General features: G+C 40.3%; 1 protein-coding gene across 1 annotated transcript; it reads left to right on the top strand.

Annotated features, from left to right (window-relative positions):
- Positions 1 to 20: 20 nt before the first annotated feature.
- Positions 21 to 6905, top strand: LOC124234085 (Nance-Horan syndrome protein-like). Its single transcript, XM_046651349.1, has 2 exons — positions 21 to 278; positions 2842 to 6905. The coding sequence occupies exon 2, from the start codon at positions 2882 to 2884 to the stop codon at positions 3473 to 3475; it is 594 nt and encodes a 197-aa protein (XP_046507305.1). The 5' UTR covers positions 21 to 278; positions 2842 to 2881; the 3' UTR covers positions 3476 to 6905.
- The last annotated feature ends 7895 nt before the right edge of the window (positions 6906 to 14800 follow it).

The raw sequence follows: 14800 nt of genomic DNA, 5'->3' as shown, positions 1-14800 counted from the left end.
TTTTGCTATTGAGGGACTAAGCTGTGACAGATATCTCTCTCATTTAAAAAATGGCAGTGAGGTAACTGTTGTTTATTTTTTCCCTGAATCAGTGAAGCGCAGCAGTGTGCCGGGTAACTTGCCTAAAGATGGTTTTTGTTCTTAATTTAAGAATCGTCACCGAGTGATGACTCTCTGATTTCACCACTTAGTGAAGACTCTCAGGCTGAAGCAGAAGGTGTGTTCGTGTCTCCAAACAAACCTCGAACAACTGAGGATTTATTTGCAGTCATTCACAGGTGAGGTAACGATACCAAAGGTTTTGCTCCTTAAGAAACAAATGCTTCTGTCAAATGCAAATATGGGAAAGCCTTGTGTATTTGTAATACATTCAGCAAAAAACAAAAGCAAGCAAAGAAAAGTTATTTTTCCAGATCAAACTGATAGACATATTCAAGTTGGGAAATATGAATCTTCATATATAGATAGACCTCAATTGAGAGACTTTCATAAGAATTGTTGAGAGAAGATTTTTTTTCCTAGAAAATACATTCTGAATCAGATTTTTATTTGAAAACAATTTGTGGTTAAGCAACTTAGAGTGAAAGCTCAAACTCTAGTGTAATCTCTGACTTTTAAATAATTTCCTGAACCTAAAAACCATGCTCATAGCTGTAATCCTACACTAGCAGAGATAAATGTCAGTTGATTCACGAAACCGTCAGAGCTCCAAGGTTGAGACAAAACAGTGTATAAGCCTGCCCTTTTCATAGCTCAGAACAACTAATCACTGCTCCCTTTTTTCCCTCTTTTCCTAAAACTTAAATTTCTTTAATAACACAGGCCTTCTAACATAACATAGGCTCCATATCCCACTGACAGGGGATGTCCTCTGCGCTGCTTTTCCAGGACAGCGTAGGGTCCATACTGCCCGTTCACATTCTCTCATCTGCCCTCTGCACCCTTGTGATCAAGTCCCATATTTGCAAGAACGCTCCTCACAGCCTGTGTCTGAAGAACAGAGCAAGAACTAGCTCTTGGAAACTAAACCCAATCCAACTCAACTATCCAATCCTGATGTGCCTGCTCCTTTCACAACCGTGACTGCCCTCTTCCACTAGAGCTTGGTGACCTAGATGGGACTCCCAAGAGACAAAACGTGGGGACTGTCTTTGCTACCTCATAAAGTTAAACTTTTTGAAGCAAGCTCTTTGCAGGCAGCTTGCCATCATTTTTCCTGGGATTCTACCTGTTAAGGGAACTTGTGTTTTCTGTTGATGTGGTTCTCTTGTAAAGAAGGAGCACTACTCTTCAACACCTTTTTAAAGGAGCCAATCAGCAATGCCTTGTGTGTATACCTTAGCAGGCACACTTCTCCTCTCAGACAGTGAAGAATCATTAGTTTAGTTTTATTTGCCCCTGTGTGTAGTCTAAGCTCCAATTATAATCCCCTTGCCCCTACAATTTATCCTCAACCTTAGGACGAGTTACTAAAATGCTATATAAGTTAAAGAACCAAGTTCTTGCCCCACAGAACCAAATGCTAGTGTCTGTAATAGTGGGTAGAACATAAGTAGTGGAGTCAGAAAGACCTGGAATTGAATCTCAACACTGCCACTTCCTATCCAGTCTTGAGTCAGTTAAAACCTCTGTACCTATCCCCTTAATGTAAATGGGGATACCTAAAGCTCACATATTCAGTTCTGATGATAAAATAACATTTTAGTGTTCAGAATAATGGTAGGTGCTAAAAGTCAATGTTAGTTGGAAATTTCTACCCTATTGGAGTGCCAAACACTGGCATATGCAAGACAACAGCCACAAGGGTTTCAGTGAACCAAAATCAGGCTGGTCTCCAATTGGAAAGCTGACGTTTTCTCTACTCTGTGGATTTTGAGGTTGGTGAGAGAGCTTGTTGCCAATAGTTATCAATGAACTGAGTCACAATGAAGATTCAATTTACACCTGTTTACTTATCAAAAGAAATAATATGATGATGAGTGCCTAAGTTTGGTAGACACTGAGTTTCGTAATCTTAGATTTGCATTTGTGTAGGATTTATTTATTTATGTGCAGCGCAGTGACAGGAATGATTTTGTTTTCTTGAGAGCTTACAGTATACAGAGCTTCAAGAGCTCCAGAGGTGGTCCAGATTTTTAGCTCCTCACAGAAAACTGGCTTACTGATTAATACACTGTTGATGTTCCTAGGCAGCAATGAAAAATGGTATTTGCAGCCAAAAATGGATTGACAATTAAAAAGTCGTGTAAGAAATTTTTTTATATAGAGGAACTTATAAAGTAGACAGAATAGTGTAATGCACCACCCACCCCCAACCCCCACACACATATCTATCACCCAAGCCTATCAACCATCAACCTATGGCAAATCTTGTTCCATCCATACCTCCATCCACTTTGGTCTTCTGGTTTTCATTGGAAGCCAACCCCAGACATCAGAGCATTTTATCTGTGTTGCAGAGACAGATTTAATAAGAGAAAGCTACAGTCCCTCACTACCTACACTCTAACCAGAAGTGAGATAGCAGTATTTTCTTATACTCTTATAAAACATCCCAATAAGTCCTCCTCTAGAACCTCTAGCCTTCACATTAGTCATTATTTGAAATGGTCGTTTCCAGAACCTAATTTATGTCCACTGGTTATCGGAGAATTTCCCACAGGCTGTGAGTGCTATAAGGGCGAGGGACATATCTGACTCCTCTTCCCCACAGCCAAATGCTTAGTATTTTTATCGGATAGAGTGCACCAAAATACTCTCTAAGGAGATGCGTGAATGTGACTCAACACTTGTAGTTTCATAAAAGTGCATGTGGTTTGAGATATTTCCTTTTCTTAAAAGGTCCAAGAGGAAAGTACTTGGAAGAAAAGATTCTGGGGACATGTCTGTTCGAAGCAAATCAAGAGCTTCCCTTGGCAGCAGCAGCAGCAGCAGCAGCAGCAGCAGCAGCAGCAGCAGCACTGGCTCCGTCACTTCACCTAACAGCAATGTGACCACCCCAAACAGCCAGAGGTCTCCTGGCCTCATCTACCGAAATGCCAAAAAGTCCAACACATCGAACGAAGAGTTTAAGCTGTTACTCCTCAAGAAAGGCAGTCGCTCGGATTCCAGTTACCGTATGTCTGCTACCGAGATCCTGAAGAGTCCCATCCTGCCCAAACCTCCTGGGGAGCTCACAGCCGAGTCCCCCCAAAGCACCCATGAGGCCCATCAGGGGGCGCCTGGGGCCGAGGCACTGTCCCCACTCTCTCCATGCACCCCGCGAGTTAATGCAGAAGGGTTTTCCTCAAAGAATTTTGCCACCTCAGCATCGGCAAGGGTTGGACGTTCCCGGGCACCCCCTGCAGCCAGCAGCAGCCGCTACAGTGTCCGCTGCAGGCTGTACAATGCACCCATGCAGGCCATCTCTGAGGGCGAGACGGAAAATTCTGACGGAAGCCCGCACGACGACCGATCCTCCCAGAGTTCAACATAAGTGGCCTGTGCCAGGCTGGCTGTCAAAGGCCAAAACCCTTAGCTATATGAGGACGGAGGAATAGCACAGAGGACTTGGGAGAAGTCAGGACACCATGGGGTACCATCACTGCTTACCAATGAATTCCTAAATATTTGCTGGGGAAGCGGAAGGTGGTTTGATCTTTCTTGATTATTTTCCATGTTTTTAAGTAGCTGCACTGTCTTTCATATTTTTCTTTAGCTTAGTTTGATTTATCCAATCTCATTCCTTTTGATAATATAGAATTCGAAAATGTCTGCTTTTCGTGGAACTTAGAAAAAGTTTTCCCAGAGCTGCCTATTCAGAAAACAAAGCCCTCACTGTCATAATTCTTAAGATGAAATTACTCTGGAGGTTTGGTATTTTTTTACATTAAAATGAACTAAAGCAAAATTTAGAAGAAAGAACTACACACATGTAAATACCATATTTTTGATAAAAATGTGTAAATAGATTTATCAATGATGAGTGGACATGTGGCCAATTATCTACCACACACCAACTGTTTATAGAACACAACAAATAAAGTGTAATAATTGTATTCTGTGAATACCATTTTCATATCAAATACCATATTTAAATGTCCACCAATATGATTTCTGAGTGATAAACCTCAATATGAATCTTAAAGTGGTGAAATAAAGGAAATCCTGAGGTCATATATGGAGTGTGATTAATTTAAAATAATGAATTCAGACCTAACCATTTTTGTGACAAATTGCAGCACCCAACAAGCTAATAGTAACATGTGGCTGTGATTGGCCACGTGGTGATTCGGACTGAATGAAAAGCATGCTTTTGATTTTTCTTTTAAATCAATGAGAGAAATCATCGTTCTCAACACAAAGCCCTGAACAACAGCATTTGACAGTGTCCTTTAGACTTTAATTTTTCAGCGGATTGCTTTAAAGAGAATGAGTAGGGACAACAATAGCTAATTTTAGGTTATGTTTTATATTAGGCTACTGGGGACATAAACAGTCATAATCTAATGACTATAATCTTTAAACTCCTTAAACAGTTTAGCAATGAGCTCCAGGTTTTTTAACTAACAAAAGTAAAACATAAGCATGCCACAGAGCTGTTGATTTATCAGTCAGTACCTGCAGTGAGTTTTCAGTGAAGCTCTCTGTGCTTATGAGATTCATGCTACCTACAAATGAACAGAAATGACACTGTGAACAACGTAGTTGGGAAATAGGTATGTGTATATGCATTATTTATATTCGCTGTTAAACTGGGAATGGGGAACAGCTCTGGTTCACAATGCTACATGCAACTGAGTTTTTGTCTGATTTTACTATATCTGCTTGATGGCAAAAGGGGAGGGGTGGCGGGTGGGAGAGGAAATGTCAGGGCAAGTGCTCTGATAAAATGAAGGCAGGGAAACAAGCTGAATTACTTGAAATTACTTGAATTTTCTTGTCTTAAAACTGAAAAAAATGTAGTTACAAGTTGAAATCTGCAAATGGTTTTTACACCTCTGATTTTAACATGAACTGATACTAATGTTTGAAATGATATGTCAGAAATATAAGCAGCTATGTACTTAGAATATGTTTTGAATGGGAGAAGGTAGAAAGTAGAAAGAACCAAGAAGGGATGTGGCCTATACAAGAATAGAATGTGATTAGAATGATAGAACATACCAGAGTTACTAAGGAATTGATAAGCGGCTGGCTTTAAGCTTATGCAAGTGGTATTTGGGAAAGTAGGATGTGTGGAAGGGGGTTTGTGGTTTTGGTTTAATTCATGCAATATGAAGGAGAAAGCCTGGTCTAAGAAGATGCTGTCTTTTAATAGAAACACTTTCTAAGATGTTACAGATAAGAATTAGAGAATCTGATTGCTGTTGGTTTGTTTGGAAAGAAAAAAGTCTGGCTTCTTCTACTATTTGTTTTCATGATCAAATTGTGTTTCTTAATTTCTAGTCATCCTTATATGTAAAATGGGTGCTGGGGGTGGTGGGGTAGAGGAGGGAGAGTGTGTGTGTGAGTGCTTGTGCTAGGATAGATAAGCTACTTGGTAAAGGGTACATTCGAACATTTACAAAGTGTTATACTTTTTATCAAATGAAAAATGTTTGGGGGTTTGAAAACATAGACCATCATTTCTCATTGGAACCCATTAGTTAAGAAAACCAGCATGGTTTAACACCACATGGGAACATGAAGAACTTTTCTCATGCTTTGAAAAGTACATTTGGCAAAATTTTAAAAGTAAAGTTTTTAGACAAATGTGATAAGAAACAGTCATTTCCAGTCACAATAGGTGATCTTTTGTAACTTTCATAAAAGCAGTTCGTTTGCAGTATGGCTTTTGTGTAGTTAGGAGTTTTTTAAGCGTAAAGAAAGGTATATGGGCTTTAAAAATGATTCTAAATCTTGAATAGAAAACACATGAATTGGTTTAATAAATATGTCACCTTTTTATTATTGACATTAATTTAAGTAATGGTACCATATATATTTAAAAATACATATTGACTTGAATTGTGAGGCAATAAGATACCTTCTATATGTAATGATCACAGAACTAACCCTTATAACATAGTTTTACTTATTTTGTTTACTCTAAAAATCTATAGCAGAGTTTCTCTATTTTATATTTCATAGATTTAAAAAAACCCAAATAAAGATGGATTTTAAATTCACTGTGGAAAAGAGTAGTGAGTAACAAACTGAGTAAAAAAGCAAGAAATCCCTTAGTAATCTGGAAGAGTTTACATGACTTTATTACATAGCATATAAAACCAAGATTTAGAGGGCTGTCTTCAACGTCACTACCGTCTTGAAGCAGGGCACACACGTTAGGTATTGTGAAAACATCAATCCAAACTTTTCTTCTGTTTGCACTGATGCTGATTTTTAGTTCTTTTGTTTATACAATATGTCTATGTTGTGTGGGGAAAATTTTTTCCCTTACTTTTTGATTTTTTTTGGCTAAGTAGAGGACATGGACTAGTTGTAGCAAACAAAACACACCGTTTGCTCTTGCCAAAGGTCAGTGAGTGAGTACATTTGCTGCAGTGGTGGCAGACTTAGAGAACTAGATCATGACAAAGATTTAAAACTATGAAGAAGGTTACAGTGTAACTATTTCGGTACTAGAACCAGTTCATGCTGGCCGAAAAGACAATGGTTTATGGACTTGCATCCATTTTGTATTTTTGTAATATTTGTAAATATGAACTTTTTAAATCGTTGCAAAAATGGTTTCTTTTGTAAGATGTTTTCAACGTTTACATTCAATTCAAGCCTTTGTATATTTTAGAGCTGTGCAACACTTTAAGTCTTGTATTTATTTTTAGTAAAAATGGTGACAGTTTCGTTGTGAACCCCTCTCAAAAAAATGTACCAGAAAAGTTTGATTACCTAGAAAGTGTGTATAGAAACTGCAAATAAACGTGACTGCAATTAAACAACTGGTTTCTCTCTTCATTGTTATGTAATTGCATTCTTGGGGTTTCACGGACAGCAAGTGTTTCACAGGGAACTGGACATAAAGGAGAGGCAGTGCTATAGCAAAAGTAGGGGCAAAATAATAAATATTGTCTCTATAATGGGCTCTAATCTAGTTTTGTATTTGAGAGGAGAAAGAATACAGTTCCAATGTCCTGTATACCTTCCTTGCAGCTCCTCTGTGGGCCAGGAAAAGATTTATGGCTTTACTCTGGAATACTCACCTGCTTTGCTTCTGATAATTACTCAGATTGTGTCTCCTTTCCAAGATGGGCAGCCTCGATATACATAAGACAGTATGCCACTAAATAGTGTCCTGCACCCTCTACTACATAACAAATTTATGTCCCAGATACTGTTCTAAGTGCTTTGCTTACTCTAATTCATGTACTCCCCACATTGTGCCCATTTTACAGATGGGAAAAGTTAAGCACACAGCCATCACTTGACTTGCCTAAAGCCATAGAGCGACTAAGTGTTGGGGCTGGGCTTCAAACCCAGCAAATCTGGCTCCAAGGTCTGTGTGGAGAGGTAACAACTTTTTAAAATAAGTTTTCCCCTGTTAGTACCAAAACACGACTGCTAAGTTCCATTGCTAAGGCCCTGCTCCTCTCTCCTTTCAAATTCCAGCACTGACGTGCACACTTAGGATGGAGTCAACGTCGACGTCAGTGGCGGGCGGGGGGCGGGGGAGCAGGGAAGGAATTACATTGAAAAAAAAAAGCTTCAATGAACTAACCAACGACAGCAGGGAGGCAACACGCCTAAGTACCTCACTCCCGCCAGAAGAGTCGCGCGCACGCCCGCACTGCTGCGCAGCCTCAGAAACCCCTCTCAGTATTGGAGGTTCGCGTCCGTGGTCTACGGGTGTGCTCCAATCCCACCAGACTCCGCGAATGGAAACCTGAGCTCTGACGCGAGCGCCCGGAGGCGGACACTGCAGCCGCGCAGTGAAAAGCAAAGCCCCTCCCCTCGGCTGTCTCCCTAGCAACATCCCGCCCCCCGAGGGCTGCGCAGGCGCCCGCGGGATTGGTCAGTTAATGGCCGAGGTGTGTCTGGCAGCGGCCGCTGATTGGTCAGCGGCCGGCCACCTGCGTGGGAAACCTGTGCGCCGTGGGTGGTCCCTGGTGCACTGGTGGATCGGGAGCTTCCCTGGGACTTTGGCGGGCGCGTCACTTGGTCGGACCTGACTTCCGGTGCGAGGGCCGTTGTAGAAAGTTGAAAGGTGTTAACGGTCTTCGCCGCTGCCACTCGGGGAGGCAGGCACGGCTGACTGGTTTCCGCACGCTCCGGAGGCTGGTGTGGCAGGCTCTGGCGCCAGAAAAGGTCTGTCCAGCGGCACTTTTTCCTCTTCGTGAACTTTCTTGCCTCGGGTGTGCGCGAGGAGCAGTTGAGGAGCGATTTGGATTAAGGGCTGAAGAGTTCTGGGGCGTGAGGGGTGAGGGGAGAGGATTTGCTTTTCGGGAAGGGCGAGTCTACCCTGACATTTCAGCGGCGCTGTGGTGAGGTGGTTAGGGGTGGTTCGAAGTGATTCCCACTGGCCCTTCAGGGAGGCCAGCGCTTGTGAGCTGTTGAGATTTGGCTGCTTATTGAGTCCTTGGTGCTGATTTTCTGGGACGAGTTGATCCTTTTTCATCCTTTCTCTTCCCTGGTGGAGGCGGGGGGCCGGGGGCGGGGCGAGGAACGACCAAGTCTCTCAAACTTTATATAGAATTTGAGTTTAATGAATTGCCAAACTAGCGAGTTGATTCGTATAACATCGTTTGAGATTGAGAGGTTGATTTCGAGGCTTTGATGGTAACCGCGTTTGTTCAAAGATAGTGCAGCCTCGCTGTTTTACTGTAAATACGTAAGCCAGGAGAAAGAGCATAAAGATGTAAGTTGAGCACGGTCATTTGATAACTTCGTCTGTTGGGATCGCTTCCCTCCCTCCTCTGCCTGGCTCTCCCCGAATTCGGACTGCTCTCGGGTTTTAAACTGGTTTAATGTTTACAAATCGTGATTTTAGAAGCAACTTTTCTGCATGGTGTTTTATGAAGCAAGACATGGGCTCGAATGGGCGGTGGGCTACAGTTGGGCGGCATTATCCCCCGTCTGGTCGACTTTGTAGTCTCAAAAGTTTGTCATGGACCGTAGAAGGGCTCCTTTTGAGAGTCCTGACAGAATTTTTAGAAACTGTTTAGTATATTGACACACAGTTGTTTAACAAAAAATTTGGAGCAGTCTGGCTGTTGTAATCTGCCCTGTTTTTCTGTGTGTTCCTTGCAGTGGTTTTCGGATGAAACACCGTTTTCATCCCTCACCCTCGTGATGAGTTTATGGCAAGTGAATGCCTTGTACCTTCAGCGCAAAAATCTTTAAATGGCTTTTGAAAACTGTCCTTGCAATATCTTTAATGTCTAAAAAATGTCTTTTAAAAAACCAGATGGTTGGGGTTGGCCTCATGGCCTAGTGGTTAAGTTCCACCCTCCACTGAGGCAGGCCGGGGTTCGGTTCCAGGCCCCGAGCTATACCGCTGTCTGTCAGCAGCCATGCTGTGGCGCGTCCTACATACAAAATAGAGCAAGATTGGCAGGGATATTAGCTCAGTGACAATCTTCCTCACAAAAAAAATCACCAAATGACTTCTTGTTCTTGTGTTATCAAGAGTTTAGATTTTCTGGGGCTGGCCCCGTGGCCGAGTGGTTAAGTTCGCGCGCTCCGCTGCAGGCGGCCCAGTGTTTCGTTAGTTCGAATCCTGGGCGCGGACATGGCACTGCTCGTCAGACCACGCTGAGGCAGCGTCCCACATGCCACAACTAAAAGAACCCACAACGAAAAATTCACAACTATGCACCGGGGGGCTTTGGGGAGGAAAAAGGAAAAAAAAAAATCTTTAAAAGAAAAAAAAAAAATAAAGAGTTTAGATTTTCTATTGTAAGGTATAGATGAGCTTCATTTTAAGCTCACTTTGCAGGATTTTGAATTTAATGAATTATATTAATTTTGCATAATCTGATCATGGCTGGGCTCTAAGAAAATGTTCCAGAAACTTTTAATTATCTACTTTGTGGGAAGAAGTGAAAGGGAACTAAAATTTATGCTGTGCCTGCTATAAACCAGACATGATGCTAAGTGCTTAACTGTGTCGTTTGGTCTTACACAACCCTGTGAAGTACCAGGTCGCAACTTTACAGGTTGAGAAATTGAGACACAGAGAGGTTAAATGCCTGCCTAAAGCAAATAGCAAATTTTGCAATTCGGATTTGGATTCAAGTATTTCTTAACTCCCAGTCCTTTGCACTATGTCCTGGTACTTAAAATTTGTTTACAATGGGGGCCAGTTTGCATGTTCTGCTTCAGCGGCCCAGGGTTCGCAGGTTCGGATCCCGGGTGTGGACATGGCACTGCACATGAACTGCTTAGAACATTGCCTGGCACAGAGTAAGCAGTGAAATCTGTTAGATATTATTGTCTGTGCCTTGTGGTATATTCCAGATTTTCTATAGTGAAACCATATTTAATGAACAATTATACATATACATCTATCTCTCTCTCGCTATATATAACAAAAATGTTACAAATACAGTGAGAGTATAAGAAATACTGTTACAGTTGGGAAACTTGGACTCACTCTTCTCATTCTGTGAGAGTTCAAGTAGAGGTGCAAGACTGCTCTGCAGTTTTCTTTGCAAGAGCAAAACTTTAGAAGTGACTTGAATGTTCATGGATTGGGAACTAGTTAAATTTTGCAAGATAGGAAACTAAGAAGCTGTTAAAATGACTGCAGTATATCTAAAGGTATTGGTTTGGAAAGACTTCTCCCGCAGTTGATTACTTTGGCCTCTTTTTGAGCTTTAGATCACTTGATTCATATACACTCTTTTGTGTCTGGCTTTTACTCAATGTTACGGTTGTGAGATTTGTCTTCGTTGTGTGTAGCAATAGTTGGTTTATTCTGATTGCTGTGTCGTCTTCCTTTGTATGAAATCACCACAATTTAATTGTTCATAGCTTGTTTTAGTCTTATAATCAGAAAAACTAAACGTCTAAAAAGTAAAATTTGGTTGAAGTTACAGCTCAAATTGGAGGTATTTTGTAACTTGATTCTTTCCCACAGTATTAGCCTGCATTTATCTAACTAGGGAGTTAATTCTTCCTTCATCCTGCCTCTCATTACTGCCCTGGCTCAGGATGGCTAAAGGGAATCAGCTCCCACGTTAATGCGCCCCTCCCAGGACCATGATGCCAGCCTTCCAGTCTCTACTGCAAGATATAATGTGATAACATTGCACTCAGTGTCTTTTTCTGGTTGCAGAGTTAAATGACTCAGAACCATAACTGAGCCTACATAATTCTAGAAGATTTTTTGGCTTCTATTTCACATACATTTATTTAGGTTGAATATAAAATGCAGCTACAGAAGCAATCCTAATGTTAGAGCTGAAATGACCTTAGAGACAGTCTCAACCAGTTTTCACCTGGCAGGTGAGGAGGTGGCGTCTTTAGTGGTCTGCCCAGTCCACACCGTGGTGGGGGCCCAAGAATAGACTGCTGACTCACATTTGGAGGCCTGCTGCCTCCCTAAGTAAAAAGCCTTTTTGAGCTCCTTAACAAAAGCAGTTAGGAACCGTGTCCTCTTGTTCATCTGTTTCCACCATTTACTCTGCAGCCTTCATGTTGGGAAGCATCCACTTCACAGTTTGGAACTGTGTTTGGTCTTGATTCTTATTCCTAGACGTGGGCAATATAGCCTTTCAATTTTTAAAGACTTCTTCTAGATCGCTGATGGAAGGATTCTTGTTCTGTCACTCTAAAGTTCAACCAGGACTCTGATTCAAGTTGAGTTGGCATTCTGAGAACATATCCGTATTAAGTTTATTAAGGTAGTAAGTGTGTGAAGTTAACTTCTTTATGTGTTGCTTTCCAGGAGTTGAAGGTTTAGTAGTACAAGGTGACCAAGCGATTTCACAAATGAACCATCTGGGAAATTTAGAAAGATATCATCCCGATTCAGCGGAAGTGGCGTTTGACCCGTTGCACAATAGACAATCATCTTTTCCAGGGGAAGATAATATGGTTTGTATATTAAAGTGAAAATCTTTCTTTGTTTTTTCCATTCTGCTTTATTTTTTTTAAAAAATTGAGTTTAATTTCATATAGTGAAATGCACAGATCTTAAGTGTACAGTTCAATGAGTTCTGACAAATATGTATACCCACCTTCCATCAAGATAAAGAACATTTCCATCACCCCAGAAAGTTCTCTCATGCCTGTTTCCAATAAGTCTCCATCCTCCTGAACCTTGGAGAAATACTATTCTTATGTTTTTTCCATCATAGATTAGTTTTGCCTGTTCTAAAACTTCATATTAATAGTATCATACAGTATACGCTCTTGTGTCACTGTCTCTTTTCCTTAGAATAATGTTTTGGAGATTCATCTGGTTGTAGCAATGTTTCATTGCCGTTTATTGCTGAGTGGTATTTCATTGTATGAATATCCATAATTTGTTTATTCATTCTCCTTTAGAAGGACATTTGGGTTGTTTCCAGTTTTTGGCTATTATGAGTAAGGTGGCTATGAACGTTATTATGGAACTCTCTTTATGAACGTATGTTTACGTTTAATTTGGGTCAATACTCGGGAGTGGAAATACTGAGGTGGATGAAAGTTTATAAGAAATTGCCAAACAGTTTTCTGAAGTGGTTGTACTGTGTTACTTTTCCATCACATTCTGTTCTGCTTCTTGATCTCTGAAGTTGAATAAAATAGATTATTAAACTATAGTTTAGCTTAACAGAGAATGCATTTGTTTACTTACATAAGGATGAGGATAGCAATACCACCTATGTAGTGTAGGCAATTCTCTTAACTTCTATTAGCTCTGATATTTTCATCTTTGGGGATAATTTTAATTGTCTACCAAGAGTCATGGTTTCTGACATAATTATGTGAAAGCGCTTTGAAAAGCAGAAAGCACTATACGAGGGTAAAATGGCAATATTGTTTTCTTTTTTTTTAAAGATTGGCACCTGGGCTAACAACTATTGCCGATCTTTTTTTTTTTTCTGCTTTATCTCCCCAAACCCCCCTGTATACAATTGTATATCCTAGTTGCAGGTCCTTCTGGTTGTGGAATGTGGGACGCCGCCTCAACATGGCCTGATGAGCGGTGCCATGTCCGCGCCCAGGATCTGAACCCTGGGCTGCCGCAGCAGAGCACGAGAACTTAACCACTCGGCCACGGAGCCGGCCCCTATTGTTTTCATAATTACTAATCTATAGTATAATTCCATATAATTTTTTCTCTCTAATAAGTTTATAATGCAGAACCAATTCAGATAATTTTTAAAACAAAGATATTGATGACTACTTGGTATGTTTATATTAAAATTACTCTTATAGTCCATAATTTATCCTTAGAATAAAGAGTTATTGTAATTAAATTTAATGGTTATTTGCTGTCTATTTACTTATTTATACCCTGTTTTATTCCAAAAAGGGATTTATGGTGACTTAGAGATTAATTTATTAAGAAAAATAGGTACCTTAAATGTTTCCTATTTTGTCCACGGAGTGGCGCTGTTGGATTATTTGAAAATCAAAAGCAATGTAACATTCGGTTCTTTGTTCCTAGTTAGAAACATTTGCTTTTAAAGCAGTTCTGGTGCCAGATTGCAGGAAGACTAGTCTTTCTACCCTAAAGTACCTAAGGGGTCAAGCTTGATGGAAAATAGTGTCTTAAGTGTACTTGGCTACTGAGAAAACAGTTCTGCTAGTACATCTTTTCATGTTGTTGTAGTATTTACAGTGGGCAGAGGTCCTTCAGGGCTTTGGCGCCTCTTGAAAGCAAAATTCAAGTCCCGAACTTTTCTTTGAGCTCTTTCTTTCATATTTCCTTTCGGTTTACTAATAAATCTTCCCTAGGCAAGAACATGAATACCTGATTGTGAAGAAGGTGTCAGTGTCATTAATGAATGCACATCAGACTGAATATTTATGTAATATTAATTGCTAATTGCCAAACATATTCACACTTACTATCATAAAGAAAACGATTTCTTTTTCAGCCCCTGTGTACTGTGGAGTTACTCTGAACTTGTGAGCTCAAGGAAATATTTCTCTCTCGTGAATTTCTATGCTTCCTTAACAATGAGCACTTAACAAGACAATGAGCACTTAACTGTTTTATTTTCCTCTTTTCCTTATCTAATAGGAAATTCACAGCAGTTTTGTACCCTGTTTCAATAGCTTTTCTAATTTTTGAAATAATTTTAGATTTACGGAAAAGTTGCAAAAATATTACAGAGAGTTCTTGTGTACACACTTCAGACAGCTTCCCTTGATGTTAACTTACCTGCATAACTTAAAATTACGGTAATTGTATAACCACAGTAGAGTTTTCAAAATCAGGATATTAACATTGGTACTGTACTATTAGCTAAACTGCAGTCCGTGTTTGAATTTCACCATTCTCCTTCCCCCATGTCCTTTTCTGTTCCAGGATCCAGTCCAGTATCCCACATTGAATTGAGTTGTGTCTCAGTTTCTTCCACTCTGTGACAGTTGTTCTTTTTTTCTGTCTTTCATGACCTTGACATTTTTGATGAGTGTACCCATCAGTTATTTTGTAAAATGTCTGTCAATTTTGGTATTCTGATATTTTCTCTTGAATAGATTGAGATTATTCATTTTTGGCAAGAACACCACACAAACGATGTCTCCTCATTGAATCATATCAGGAGTACATGGTGTCCATATATCTTTTTACTGGTGATGTTAACATCAGTCACTGGGTTAACATGATATCTTCTGGATTTTTCCACTGTAAAGTTACTGTTTTTTCCCTTTGTAATTAATA

This window comes from Equus quagga, unplaced genomic scaffold (genome assembly GCF_021613505.1).
Source record: "Equus quagga isolate Etosha38 unplaced genomic scaffold, UCLA_HA_Equagga_1.0 70484_RagTag, whole genome shotgun sequence".
NCBI classification, from domain to species: Eukaryota; Metazoa; Chordata; class Mammalia; order Perissodactyla; family Equidae; genus Equus; species Equus quagga.
Note: the sequence above shows the minus strand (reverse complement) of the source record. Positions and strands in the feature narration are given on the sequence as shown.

Bases quoted from the DNA above. Each gene is read 5' to 3' on its own strand.
- LOC124234085 (XM_046651349.1), top strand. From the start codon at position 2,882: ATGTCTGTTCGAAGCAAATCAAGAGCTTCCCTTGGCAGCAGCAGCAGC.